The 13828-nt window shown below is 44.0% G+C and overlaps 2 protein-coding genes across 2 annotated transcripts; both read left to right on the top strand.

Moving 5' to 3' along the window:
- The first annotated feature begins 6250 nt into the window (after positions 1–6250).
- LOC307096999 (disintegrin and metalloproteinase domain-containing protein 20-like) lies at positions 6251–11817 on the top strand. The gene has a single exon (XM_079766836.1). It carries the CDS (start codon positions 10632–10634, stop codon positions 11358–11360), a length of 729 nt encoding a protein of 242 aa, XP_079622962.1. The 5' UTR covers positions 6251–10631; the 3' UTR covers positions 11361–11817.
- Positions 11567–13555, top strand: LOC307102327 (disintegrin and metalloproteinase domain-containing protein 29-like; the record flags this gene model as incomplete). The annotated part of the gene is made up of 2 exons (XM_079775845.1): positions 11567–11584; positions 11674–13555. The coding sequence occupies 2 exons, from the start codon at positions 11567–11569 to the stop codon at positions 12829–12831; spliced, it is 1176 nt and encodes a 391-aa protein (XP_079631971.1). The 3' UTR covers positions 12832–13555.
- Between the last annotated feature and the right edge of the window lie 273 nt (positions 13556–13828).

Consider the following 13828-nt stretch of genomic DNA (forward strand, 5'->3'; position numbering starts at 1 on the left):
GTTCTTGTGCCAGTACCAGGCTGTTTTGAGAACAGTGGCTTTGTAATACAGCTTGAAATCTGGTATTGAGATCCCTCCTACTTTATTCTTCTTTCTCAGGATTGCTGTGGTTATTCAGGGTCTTTTTTTATTCCAGATGAATTTTTGGAGAGTTCTTTCTAGGTCTGTAAAATATGCCATTGGCATTTTAATGGGGGAGTGCACTGAATCTATAGACTGCTTTGGGTAGTATGGACATTTTAATGATATTGATTATACCAATTCATGAACAGGTTATGTTCTTCCATCTGTTTACATCTTCCTCTATTTCTTTTTTCAGTGTCCTGTAGTTTTCTGCGTATATGTCTTTTACCTCCTTAGTTAAGTTTATTCTTAAGTATCTTAATTTTTTTGGTGCGATGGTAAATGGGATTGCTCTTTTTAGTCTCTCTTTCTGTAAGTTCACTGTTGGTGTATAGAAATGCCATAGATTTCTTGGCGTAAATTTTGTATCATGCTACATTGCTGAATTCATTTATTAAGTCTATTAGTTTTTTGATGGAGTCTTTTGGGTTTTTTATGTACAATACCATGTCATCTGCAAATAAGGACAGCTTCACTTCTTCTTTTCCAATTTGGATGCCTCTTATTTCTTCTTGTTGTCTAGTTGCAATGGCTAATACTTCCAGTACTATGTCAAACAGGAGTGGTGAGAGTGGGCATCCCTGTCTTGTTCCTGTTTTTAGGGGAAATGGTTTTAGTTTTTGCCCAATGAGTATGATGTTAGCTGTGGGTTTATCATATATAGCTTTATGTTGAGGTATGATCTTTCTATTCCCACCTTGTTGAGAGTTTTTATCAAGAAAGGGTGTTGGATTTTGTCAAATGCTTTTTCTGCATCTATTGATATGACTATGTGATTTTTATCTCTCAATTTCTTTATGTGATGTATCACGTTTACTGATTTGTGGGTATTGCACCATCCTTGCATTCCTGGGATAAATCCTACTTGGTCATGGTGTATGATCTTTCTGATGTACTGCTGGAGCCGATTTGCTAGAATTTTGTTGAGGATTTTGGCATCTATGTTCATGAGGGATATTGGTCTGTAATTCTCTTTCATTGTGTTGTCTTTATCTGGTTTTGGTATTAGGGTGATGCTGGCTTCATAGAAGGAGCTTGGAAGTGTTCCTTCCTCTTGAATTTTTTGGAATAGTCTGAGGAGGATAGGTTTTAGTTCTTCCTTGAATGTTTCGTAAAACTCCTCTGTGAAGTCATCTGGCCCCGGGCTTTTGTTTGCTGGAAGCTTTTTGATGACTGCTTCAATTTCTTCCATAGTTACTGGCCTATTGAGCTGTTCAGATTCTTCCTGATTGAGTTTTGGAAGGTTATATTTTTCTAGGAATATGTCCATTTCCTCCAGGTTGTCCAGTTTGTTGGAAAAGTGTTGTTCGTAGTTTTTAACAATCCTTTGTATTTCGGCGGGGTCTGTTGTTATTTCACCTATTTCTGATTTTGTTTATTTGGGTCCTCTCTCTTTGCTTCTTGGTGAACCTGGCTAGAGGTTCATCAATCTTGTTTATCCTTTCAAAGAACCAGCTCTCGGTTTTGTTGATCTTTTGTATTGTTTCTTTGGTCTCTATGTCATTTATCTCCACTCTGATCTTTAATATTTCCTTCCTTCTACTTACACTGGGCTTTTCTTGTTGCTTTCTTTCTAACTCTTTGAGTTGTTTGGTTAGGTAATTTATTACCATTGTTTCTTATTTTTTTGCACTAAGTTTGTAGAGCTATGAACTTCCCTCTCAAGACTGCTTTTGCTGTGTCCCATAGATTTTGGATTGTTGTGTTTTCATTGTTATTTGTTGCCAAGATGTTTTTTATTTCTTCCTTGATCTCTCTGGTAACCAAGTCATTGTTTAATAGCATGCTGTTTAGTCTCCATGTGTTTGATTTCTTTGGATTGTTTTTATTGTAGTTGATTTCCAGTTTTATGCCACTGTGATCTGAGAAGATGCATGATATGATTTCTATCTTCTTTTTTTTTAATTATAAAGGCATGTTTATTAAAATATATTTCACTTTCAAAATTTTAAAATCAGCTGTTAAAGTGTGTATACATTTTTTTGGACACCCTTTATATGCAGAATTTTATGTTCCTGAATTTTTTTTTTTTTTAGTCTTCTCCTCCATTCTCTTTTTTATTTTTATTTTTTTAAATGAATCTTTATTGTTCAGATTACAATTGTTTCTCCTTTTTCCCCCCATATCTCCCCACCACCCAGTTCCCACCCCCCCTCTGCCCTTACCTCCCCCCGCTGTCCTTATCCATAGGTATATGATTTTTGTCCAGTCTCTTCCCATACTCCCCACACAGACACCCCTTTCCCCCTCAGAATTATCAATCCACTCCCATTCTATGCCTCTGATTCTATTAAGTTCACCAGTTTATTCTGTTCCTCAGATTTTTAATTCACTTGTTGATAGATATGTATTTGTTGTTCATAATTTTTATCTTTCTTCTTCTTTTTCCTCTTTTTAAAGAATACCTTTCAGCATTTCATATAATACTGGTTTGGTGGTGATGAACTCCTTTAGCTTTTTCTTATCTGTGAAGCTCTTTATCTGACCTTCAATTCTGAATGATAGCTTTGCTGGGTAGAGTAGTCTTGGTTGTAGGTTGTTGCTATTCATCACTTTGAATATTTCTTGCCACTCCCGTCTGGCCTGCATGGTTTCTGTTGAGAAATTAGCTGATAATCGTATGGGAGCTCCCTTGTAGGTAACTAACTGTTTTTCTCTTGCTGCTTGTAAGATTCTCTCTTTGTCTTTTGCCCTTGGCATTTTAATTATGATGTGTCTTGGTGTGGTCCTCTTTGGATTCCTTTTGTTTGGGGTTCTGTGAGCTTCCTGGACTTGTAAGTCTATTTCTTTCACCAGGTGTGGGAAGTTTTCGTTCATTATTTCTTCAAATAGATTTTCAGCATCTTGCTCTCTCTCTTCTTCTGGTACCCCCATAATTCTGATGTTGGTTCGCTTGAAGTTGTCCCAGAGGCTTCTTACACTATCTTCAACTTTCTGAATTCTTTTCTCTTCATGCTTCTCTGGAGGAGTGTCCTTGGCCTCTTTGTATTCCAAATCTTTGAGTTGATTCTTGCGATCCTCTAGTCTGCTGTTGGGTCTCTGTATAATATTTTTTATCTCAGTCAGTGTATGTTTAATTTCTAGTTGGTCCCTTTTCATATCCTCGAGGGTCTCATTGAATTTATCGGCCTTTTCCATGAAATTCTTGAAAAACCTTATAACCGTGGTTTTGAACTCTATGTCCAGTCGCTTGTTCTCCTCCATTCCTTTGGTTTGTGATCTGTTTCCTTGCCTTCTCATTTTCTCTGCTTCCCTGAATTGGTAGGGTAGTTTTGTGTACTAGATGTCCTATTGGTTCAATGGGTCAGCCTCCCAGTTACTTGAGGTGGACACTCTTGGTGCACCCTTGTGTACTGTGTGTCCCCCAGCAGGAGCTACAGCAAGAACTAGTTTTCTCCTCCTTTGCTTGGGCGGTTTTGGAGCAGTCTGACTGGAGCTGCAGTTAATTTGGTTGAGCTGCCACAGAACAGGCCATTTATATGCAAAAGCCGCTGTGTGGAGCCTGGGCGGGTTTGTAGAATGTGCGGGGCGGGGTCTCAGGGCGTCACTAGGCTAGGGCGTGGCCAACGGCGATGGCTGGCGTCAGCCGTCTCTGCCTTTCCACGTTTCCAAGACCCTGCGCCCCGCGCTCCAGCGCTGTAAAACAATGATTGCTGGGCGCACCTCTGCAAAAAAGTCACTCTCACTTTCCGACCCGATGGCCGAGAGTCCAGCTTCTCCCCGTAGGAGTCTGGGTCCCCCGCGTGTCCCCAGAAACTGGATTTCAGAGTGATCGGGAGCTTGTCTCCCTTTGGGTTGAAGAAAAGCCGCGCACCCAGTCGCCCGCCGCCAGCCCGCTTCGCGCGCCTCCGTACCTCAGCTTTTCAGCATTTGTGCTCCTTTCTCTCCTTAGTTGTAAATCTACCACTCAGCCAGCTTTCCCGTGGTTCTGGGTGGTAGAAGTTTTGTCTTTTAGTTGTATTTTTGAAATTGTTGTGTGAGGCAGCAGATTAGTTGTTTAACTATGCCGCCATCTTGGTTCCTCTCCGATTTCTATCTTCTTGAATTTGAAGAGACTTTGCCTATGTCCCAACATATGGTCTATCTTTGAAAAGGACCCATGTGCACTTGAGAAGAATGTATATTCTGTGGCTTTGGGGTGAAATGTTTTGAAGATGTCAATTAATTTCATCTGGTCCAGTGAATCATTTAGGACTGATGTTTCTTTGCTGATTTTTTGTTTAGAGGATTTGTCCAATGGTGATAGTGGGGTATTAAAGTCTCCTATTATGATTGTATTGCTGTCAATCTCTCCCTTGATATCCTCCAGGAGTTTTTTTTTTTATGTATTTGGGTGCTCCTGGGGTGTGTATATGTTTACCAGAGTTATTTCTTCTTGTTGGATTGCTCTCTTAAGTATTATGAAGTGGCCTTCCTTATCTCTTGTTATGTCCTTCACTTTGAGATCTAATTTGTCAGATATAAGTATTGCTACCCCAGCTTTTTTTTCATTTCCATTAGCCTGGAAAACCTTTTTCCATCCCTTCACCCTCAGTCTGTGTGCGTCTTTTTTTCTGAGGTGGGTTTCTTGTAGACAGGAGATATATGGGTCTTGTTTTCTTATCCAATCCGTTACCCTTTGTCTTTTGATTGGGGCATTTAATCCATTTACATTTAAAGTTATTATTGATAGGTACTTATTTGTCGCCATTTTTATTCTTTACCCCTGTGTTCCTTCTTCGCTTCCTATATCTTTTTTTTACAGCAGATCCTTTAGCATTTTTTGCGTTGCTGGTTTGGTGGTAATAAATTCCCTTAGTCCTTTTTTGTCTGTGAAGCTCCTGATTTCACCCTGTTTTGATTGATAGCCTTGCTGGGTACAGTATTTTTGGATTCAGACCCTTCCTTTGCATGACTTTTATATTTCATTCCATTCCCTTCTGGCCTGATGAGTTTCTGTTGAGAAATCAGTTGCTAGTCTGATGGGGGTTCCTTTGTATGTAACTTTCTGTCTCTCTCTGGCCGCTTTTAAGATTCTTACTTTGTCGTTGGTGTTTGCCAATTTAATTAGACTATACCTTGGTGTTGGTCTTGTGGGGTTCATTTTGCTTGGGACTTTGTGAGCTTCTTGGATTTGTGTGGGGTTTTTTCTTCCCTATATCAGGGAAGTTTTCTGTCATTATTTCTTCAAACAGGTTTTCTATTCCTTGCTCAGTTTCCTCTCTTTCTGGAACCCTTATTATGCGGATGTTGTTTTGTTTTGTGTTGTCCGAAAGTTCCCTTAGGCTCTCCTCCTGCTTTTTAATTTTTTTTCTAGCAGCTGCTCTACTTGGGTATTTTTTCCTATCTTGTCTTCTAGCTCACTGATGCGGTCCTCTGCTTCTTTTAGTCTACTCTTGATGCTTTCTATTGAGTTATTTACAGCAACAATGTCATTTTTCATTTCTTCTCGGTTCTTCTTCATTTCCTCTTGGTTCTTACTCATATTGTCTAATTTGTCTTCCATTCTTTTCAGGCACCTTATGACCATTTCTCTGAATTCTTTCTCTGATAAGTTGCTTGCCTCTATTTCGTTTACTTCCTTTTCTGGTGATGCCTGCTTTTCTTTCATATGCGGGCTGTTTCTTTGTCTCCCCATGGTCTCTCTTCTCCGGATGTCTGGTTATGTAGTTCTCTCTCTCCTGCGTTGATTTAAAGGCACAAAATACAACACAACCAGGTACAACACACAAGGCACTGAACAGAATTGTATTCATGATATTAATAACCTCCAATAAAGGTGACCACCAGAGAAAGGCAAATTAGGGGATAGGAGAGAAGGAAGAGGAAAAAGAAAGAAAAAAAAAAGGAGTGTCAAAATGAAATTGGGAAAAGGAAAAAAAAGAAATGGAGACCATAAAGAGACTAAGAAAGAAAAGGGGAACAAAGTATATATATGGGGAGAAAACTCCAATAGAACAGCCACTAATCCAAGCAAATGCCAGCAACAAGTACCTGGAGATTAGTACAAACTACAACATCAACTAATATCAAGCGAGGCGAGGGAAAACAGAAGCAAAAAACAAAGAAAAATAAAGGAAACAAAACAAACAAACAAACAAACAAAAATAAGCAAAACAATCTCACAAAAAAGCATAAAAATTCAATATAATCAACATTCAAGCAAACAACATCAAAAGGACAGAGAGAAAAGCAATTTTTTGGATAGTAGACAGCAAAGAGAGAGGTGTGTATGGACTTGGAGCAGGGGATTGGAAATTAGATATATAAGTAGGGTGAAATTTTAACAGGGGATAAACAGAAAGAATAGGGAAAAATCTAAATCAGAAAAGGGGTAAGAGAAACAGAACACCAAAAGGGGAAAGGTTAGGAAGAGAGTGATGGCATAAAGGTAGAATTGAGATAGAGTAAAACGATGCTAAAGGAAAGATGAAAATAGAATGTAGAACACTAATCCCAAATTAAAATAAAGAGAAAACAAAATGACACTTAAAAAAAAAAAGGTAAAATAGTAGTCATAATACTGATTGAAAATAAAAATATAATAATTAAAAAGGTAAAATCAAGTGAGGAAAAAAGAAAAAAATTAGTTTCTTAAGTAAAAGATGCAAAAAATGAAAATAAAAAAATAAAATAAATAAAATGTGCAGTAGTGAAGGTCATTCACTTCCTCTATTGTTCTGTTTGGCACGCCTGTTTCCAAGTCTGGGCAATATTGCAGTTCCCTGTGTTCCACTGCTCCTCAGTGTTGTAAGCCAGTCCTGATTTTTAAGGAGGCGGTGTCTTAATTTCTCGTATTCCTTTATTTTTGATTACACAAGAGTCAGTTTGTGAGTCAGCCCCTGGGTGGCAGTGTTTCTGGATTGACTTCCGGACCTATTTGGCCTCTCTAGCCTGTGTTTAGATCCTTCTTTCCCTGTGGCACTCAATACCGGTTTGTGGGAGTGGGCTGCCTCAGAGCTGGCTCTCCGATGGTCACTCCCTGCTCCATTCCCCAGGATCCAGAAAAACAACTTTCCCCTGCAGTCTCCCAGGGTGTCCCCAAATGGGTGATCCAATGTATTGGGCTTAGTAATCAGAAGCAAGGATTTGAAGAGGAAAAAGCCCAAGTGTGCGAAAAATGGGTCTGCGCACAAGTCTTCGCAGACCCCTTTTCCCACTTGGGTCTAAGCAGCCGGCACACTTTTGATATTTTTAGTATGTCCTTTGGTGTCAGATCAAAATGCGTTGCTTTTTAGAGATCCCTTCTGTTAGCAGCTCTGAGGACCCCCTTCCACATTCACGGATCACTTCAGCCCCACCAACCACGGATTTTTCTAGGCACTGACTTTCCCGGTCCCCCAGATCCCGCAAAGCGCGTGTTTCTCTCTCCCTGCCGGGACCAGAGACCTCACTTATCCCAGGCGAAATCTTACCTTTCTGGGGTGGAGTGTAGAGCTCCTCTGAATCCACGTGTTTGGGGACTGGTGTTGTAGGGCTTGCAGCTGTTCGGTGGTTGCCGCAGTTATAGATTTTCAGGCTTCCAATAAGATCCACTTTCTCCTTCAAGATGGCGCGGTATCCGTGTCTGAGCCCGTAGATCTGGGAGGGGACCCAGCAACAGTGGGGGCTGCCTGGTCAGGAGAACCCCATCCTGTAGTCCCCCACCTTCTGCTGGAGTTTAGCTGTACCTTAACTTGTCAACAAACAATCCTCGTGCAACCCTCAGCTGTTCTTTCTTTTTGCTCCAGGACAAGACTCGGAAAACATCTGTCTATTCCGCCGCCATTTCCTGAACCACATCTGTAGGTTTTTGATCCTCAATACAAAGTGGGCATAATGCAGTTTGAACAAGAGCCCCCATAGTTAAAGATGACAAGGGCACCCGTTTTCTCTGAGTCTGGTTTAAGAGAGTACCTTCTGACACCTTAATTCCTTTATCCTTGACCATGCAAGGTAAAAATTTACAATGATTTCTTGCCATTTCCTCCAAATCTTTCCCCTTATATCCTGGCTGGTTCCAGAAATGTCCCTGTACACTTATGGTCGTGACTTCAAAGGTGGCAGGGATTTTGTGCGCCCATAAGTTTCCATCTTTCTTGTGAGTTTCCACTTTTCATTTTTCACTCAGGCGAATTTTCTCCTTCAGTCTCCTGTTTGAGGCACCAATTGCTGTGATCTGCACGGCGAGGTTCAGGATCTGAAGGAGGTGCCGATGCACAAATGAAAATGCTGTACATGAAATATGAATTTAGAAGGCAATGAGGGCCAGGGGGAGACCTCTTTCCTGAAGAGGCACAGAGAGCCCAGGTCCATCTCCTTTTCAATCCCTTCGAATACACATTTTCCCTTTAGCAATGCACACAGGCAGATCAAAGGTAAAGTTTGGTAAACAATGTAAGGATTACCAGGTCAGGAATTGCCTGGAGCCATTGCTCCCACAGCAGAGCAGTTTTGTGCCGATATTCAGCCTTGCTGAATATCAAAGTCCATTGGCCTTCCAATGTCTCTTCTGCACTTTTATGCTAATTGCCATTTGCTTTAGCCTCAGGCAACTGAGTGTAGGAAATAGGCCTCTGAGATCCAGCTCCAGCTTAGTCAACTTTTAATGGAACTGGTTATTGAATTTCCCCAGAACAAAGAGAATGTGGGGAGGAGGGAAGAGGATATAAGAACAAAGGACTGTGTGTGTGAGCCAGCATCACAATGGAAACCCCCAGGGGCGCCCATGACAAACTAGATAGTGGGAGGTGGAGACAACTAGAAAAGGCCTCAGCAACGCCCCCCACCCCCTTTTTTTCTAGGAAGAGGGAAAGAAAATCATCAATGATGAGAATCATTGAAAGGTTGCCTTCTTCAGCCGCTATAATGGGGATCAAACCCACAACCCAGACATGTGCCGTGATGGAGAACTGAACCATGACCTTCAGGATCATAGATCGAAGCTCAACCACTGAGCCACGCTGGCTGGCTTTCCATTGATTTTAGAGAGAGTGCAAGAGAAAGGGAAAGACAGAGACAACCATCGATTGGTTGCCTCCCGCACACACTCTGAACAGGGCTTGGGCCAGGTAGGAGTATGTAACCAAGGTACGTGCCCTTGACTTGACTTGAACCTGGGACCTTTTGGTCCACATTCTAATGCTCTACACACTGAACCGCACCGGATAGGGCAGCCCTTTTTTCGTTTTAATAGCCCAGTGTGATACAATGAGACCTAGTCCACATATGAGGAAAACCGTTAACCCCATAGCACTGAGCCAATGAGGAAACAGAGGAGGGACTTTTGCGCCCTAGGGAGAAATAGCCTGTGATGGCTACTCCATGTGTGCCTGTACAGCCCGACACCCTCTCTTTCAGGGATTCGTTAAAAGTCGCGTTTTTGCCGTACTTCTGTCTCCAAGCCCATTATTTTAATCCAGACAGATGAACATTTCTTCACTGAGGTCCAGTGTCCTGGGCTCGTTGGAGGCTTTGTCCTGCTGCAGGTGTCTCATGAGCTCAAGACCCGGCAGTGTTGCTTCTTGGTAGTGTTAATGTGAAAACATTCAAACTTGTATAGAACTTTTGTGAGTTTAACTGAGCCAAACTTTAGACAATTGCCGGGAAGCAGAATCACAACGGATTGAGATAATGTTGCAAAGAATTTCACCTTACTTCATATATTGTAATCAAAGGAGGAGACCAACCTGGGTTACTTGAAATCCATTGGTGATACATTAGGGAGGCGCAAGAAACCAAAGGTGGGGGGTGAGACGGTGGGTGGAGGGGGGCGGGGGAGACCTCTGGGAATGGATAAAAAGTGAAATGATGAACACATGCTTTCTTTTCTTCTTTTGCTGGGTATAGGATAATTAACAGGCAACAATTAACATGATAACAGTAACAATGAAGGAATCTGTGGTTGCTGTACTGGAGCGCAGGCCATTGGGCTGTGCCTGGAGGGGTCTGCAAGAAGGGACTTGACAAGTTACCCTGACATTTCAATGATATGTTATCATAGATGCAAAAGGACAATTAGGCTCAGTTAAGGTAAAGACTGACCTTTGTCAGGGAAGATGCTAGCCTAGATCATGGGTACCCAGTATAAAGTGCTTTTTAATGAAAATGTTTTAAGTTCAGACCATGCTTTGTGGCTACTTTAGGTCACTGAGTTTGCCAGGCCGCCATGCAGGCCTCCCCTGAGCTAGTCAGGTTAGTATGTGGAGGTTTTTCGTCCACAGCAGGGAATTTGACTTTGCTGTAATGACATAGCATGTGTGCAAGGAGCTACAGGGAAGCCTGACATGGATGCAGTGGACACATAGGTTTGCTTCCTTCTCTCTTATTTCTACCTTAGCATTCACGGACAGGGTTACAACCTCACCCTACTCAACCCCAGCTGACCGCATGCCCAGCCCCACCCATGGCCACGCCGTGTCATTGTTGCCTCAGCTGACCCAGCCACTCTGCCCTTGGCAGGAAGTGGCCACTGCAGATGGTGGGGACCAGGTTTCACTGAGGACCCTCCCTCTCTCCGTTCCCATCCACGGTTCTCCCTCACCAAGGGCATGAGGCTGGCAGAGGGCCCGGTCACCCTCAGAACGCCCCTCTTGCTGCTTGGGCTCTGGGTGGTGCTGGCTCCCGCCCAGTGTTCTCAAGGTCGTCCCTCCTGGCGCTACATCTCCTCGGAGGTGGTGATTCCCAGGAAGGAGCTGCACCATGGCAAAGCCGTGCTGGCAGCAGGCTGGCTCTCCTACAGCCTGAGGTTCGGGGGCCAGAGACACGTCCTCCACATGCGGCGCAAGAGACTCTTTTGGCCTGGACAGCTGGTGGTGATGACTCAGGATGACCAGGGGGCCTTGCAGGTGGACTACCCCTTTTTCCCTCTCGACTGTTACTACCTAGGCTACCTGGAAGACGTCCCTCTCTCCATGGTCACCGTGGACACGTGCTATGGGGGCCTGGAAGGCATCATGAAGGTGGATGACCTGGCCTATGAAATCAAACCCCTCAAGGATTCCCAGAGGTTTGAGCACATCTTTTCTCAGATCGTAGCCAACACTAACGCCATAGGACCCATGTCCACGCTGGGACACAAGGCTGAGAGGCACCCGCTGTTCTCTGACCCGAACCCCAGTGCAGCCTCCAGGGTCAGCAGTAAGCTCTATCCATCCCACAGTGGAACTATGAAAGGCTGTGTTATGAGTGCCCATTCCATTTATACTCTGTACAACAATGTGTCACAGTGTGCCCAATTTCTGGTACAACTAGGTAGTTTAATAGACGCCATGTTGTGAGGTCTTAATATTCGGTTCTACATCAGCCTCATCGTCATTTATAATAAGGGAGACCCAGCAGATATGACCAACTATAAGGTTCCACAGGGTCCATTTGCTCAAAATTATATTCACAATATATTCAACTATTTTCTTATATATCCAGCCATGATTGTGAACAGAGATGGGCCCCATGAACTTGATCATAACCCATACCTATACGCGATATGCAGTCCTACAAATCTGTTCTATCTGGGTCAACTATCCAGACATTATTTATTGTTATCAATTATAGCCTCCCACCAAATAGGGGTCCTTTTCGGTTTGTGGTTAGATACGAACGACTGTGTTTGCCAGAGAAGGGCCACCTGCATCATGTACAGGTAGGTACCCTGTGTTGACAGATTCATTCAGTAACTGTTCCTTTCAACACACACAACACATTCTTAATAATAATGTAGACCGCTGCCTCTTCAGAGAAATAGTGTATTCAAACAGTAGCCTGACACCCATTCGATGTGGAAACTCTGTGGTGGAAGACAAAGAGCAGTGTGACTGTGGGACCTTCAAGCAGTGTTACACCAACCCATGCTGCGAAAGTGACTGCCGCTTTACACCTGGGAGCATTTGTAACAGGGAATCATGCTGTGCAAACTGCACCTACACGCCCGCAAGGATGCTCTGCAGACCAATCCAGAACATCTGTGACCTTCCTGAGTACTGCAAGGGGAAGGACATGCGGTGCCCAAGTGATTTTTATCTGCAAGATGGAACCCCATGCACCGAGGACGGCTACTGCTACCATGGCAATTGTACGGACCGCAGTATGCACTGCAAGGAGATCTTTGGGGAAGGGGCGCTGAGCACTCCAGACGTCTGCTATGGCATAAATAAAAAGGGCCACAGATTTGGACACTGTAAAGTAACTGAGTTTTTCCATCCAGATCGTTGTGCGCAAGCTGACGTTAAGTGTGGACGCCTACAGTGTGTCAACGTCACTCATCTGCCTCGGTTGCAGGAACAAGTGGGGTTCCATCACTCCATAGTAGGGGGGTTCTTGTGTTTTCGGGTGGGTGCACACCGTGCGACAGAAACAACTGATGTGGGTGCTGTGAGACCTGGTACCCCCTGTGGGGGTGGCAAGTTCTGTCTTCAGGGCTTCTGCAATGCTACTCTGGCGGCCATAGACTACAACTGTCCCCCTTCGAAATGCAACTACAGGGGCGTGTGCAACAATAACAGGAAATGCCATTGCCATGTAGGCTTGGACCCTCCCCGGTGCATAAACACTGGTGCCGGAGGGAGTGTGGACAGTGGACCCCCTCCAAGAAGAACGCGGACAGTGAGGGAAAGTGGTATGTCAGTGGTGTATTTGAGAATCATTTTTGGTCGCTTGCTTGCCCTCTTGGCTGCACTCCTCTTTGGTGTAGCCACGAATGTGAGAACTCTCCAGACCACTACAATCACTGAAGTAAACGTTCATGGGAAGTAAACAAGTCAGCCTTCAGACCCCTGTACAAGTCAGGCAACATGAAGAAACACCTGCAAAAAGTCACCGTATCTGGCCGACAGAGCTCAAGCCCACACTTTTGAGCGGCTGCAGGGGTCCTGGCCCACATGCAGGGTGCACACTGTGGATGTTTTCACACCACTCTCTCTGACCGCTCGCTTGCCAGCATCTGCAATAAATCTTGAGCACTGCACGTTGGCGTCCTGTGCAGTCCTTGTAGGTTCTGTAAGAACCCTGAGTGAGCCTGAGGCTCGGGCCTGGAGAGGAGACCTGGTCAGCAGCTGGCCTTGCGCTCTGGACTCCTGTCCCAGGATTAGTGACAGTGGCCACAGGTTCCTTAATGGCAATTCCTGACAGTTCCCCAGAATTGTGCCCTTGAGTCCCTCAGTCCCTGGGTAAGGTCTTTTGTAAACTGCTTGGGTTCAGGGCAATAGCGTGTTCCTCCCTTCCTCCAATCCTGACTGTTTCATATGTGGTCGGGGAGGGTGGTTTTAGGCTGTGGGCTGAGAGTGAGGGTTCCTTGTCTGCTAGTGACCCCTGAGCTCCATGGAGAGCACCCTTCCCTGTGTGGAGGCGGACCAATGAGTGGCACTCAATCAGAAAGAAGAAGTGGCCCTCCTGACTCTGGCCTCAGAGAGAGAAGGCAAACCGAAAGCAGATAACCCTCCCCTTACTTGCTCCACCAGAACCATCCTCTTGGCTTCTGTAATCTTTATTTTTTTTATAATTTAATAAATCTTTATTGTTCAGATTATTACAATTGTTCCTCTTTTCCCCCCTTGCTCCCCTCCACCTGGTTCCCACCTCACCTTCTGTCCTTACCTCTCCCCTCACTGTCCTCATCCATAGTTGTACGATTTTTGTGCAGTCTCTTCCCACACCCCCACACCCATTTTCCCTTGAGAATTGTCAGTCCACTGCCTTTCTATGCCCCTGATTCTATTATATTCACCAGTTTATTCTGTTCATCAGATTTTTA

This window comes from Cnephaeus nilssonii (assembly GCF_951640355.1).
Source record: "Cnephaeus nilssonii genome assembly, chromosome: 1".
NCBI classification, from domain to species: Eukaryota; Metazoa; Chordata; class Mammalia; order Chiroptera; family Vespertilionidae; genus Cnephaeus; species Cnephaeus nilssonii.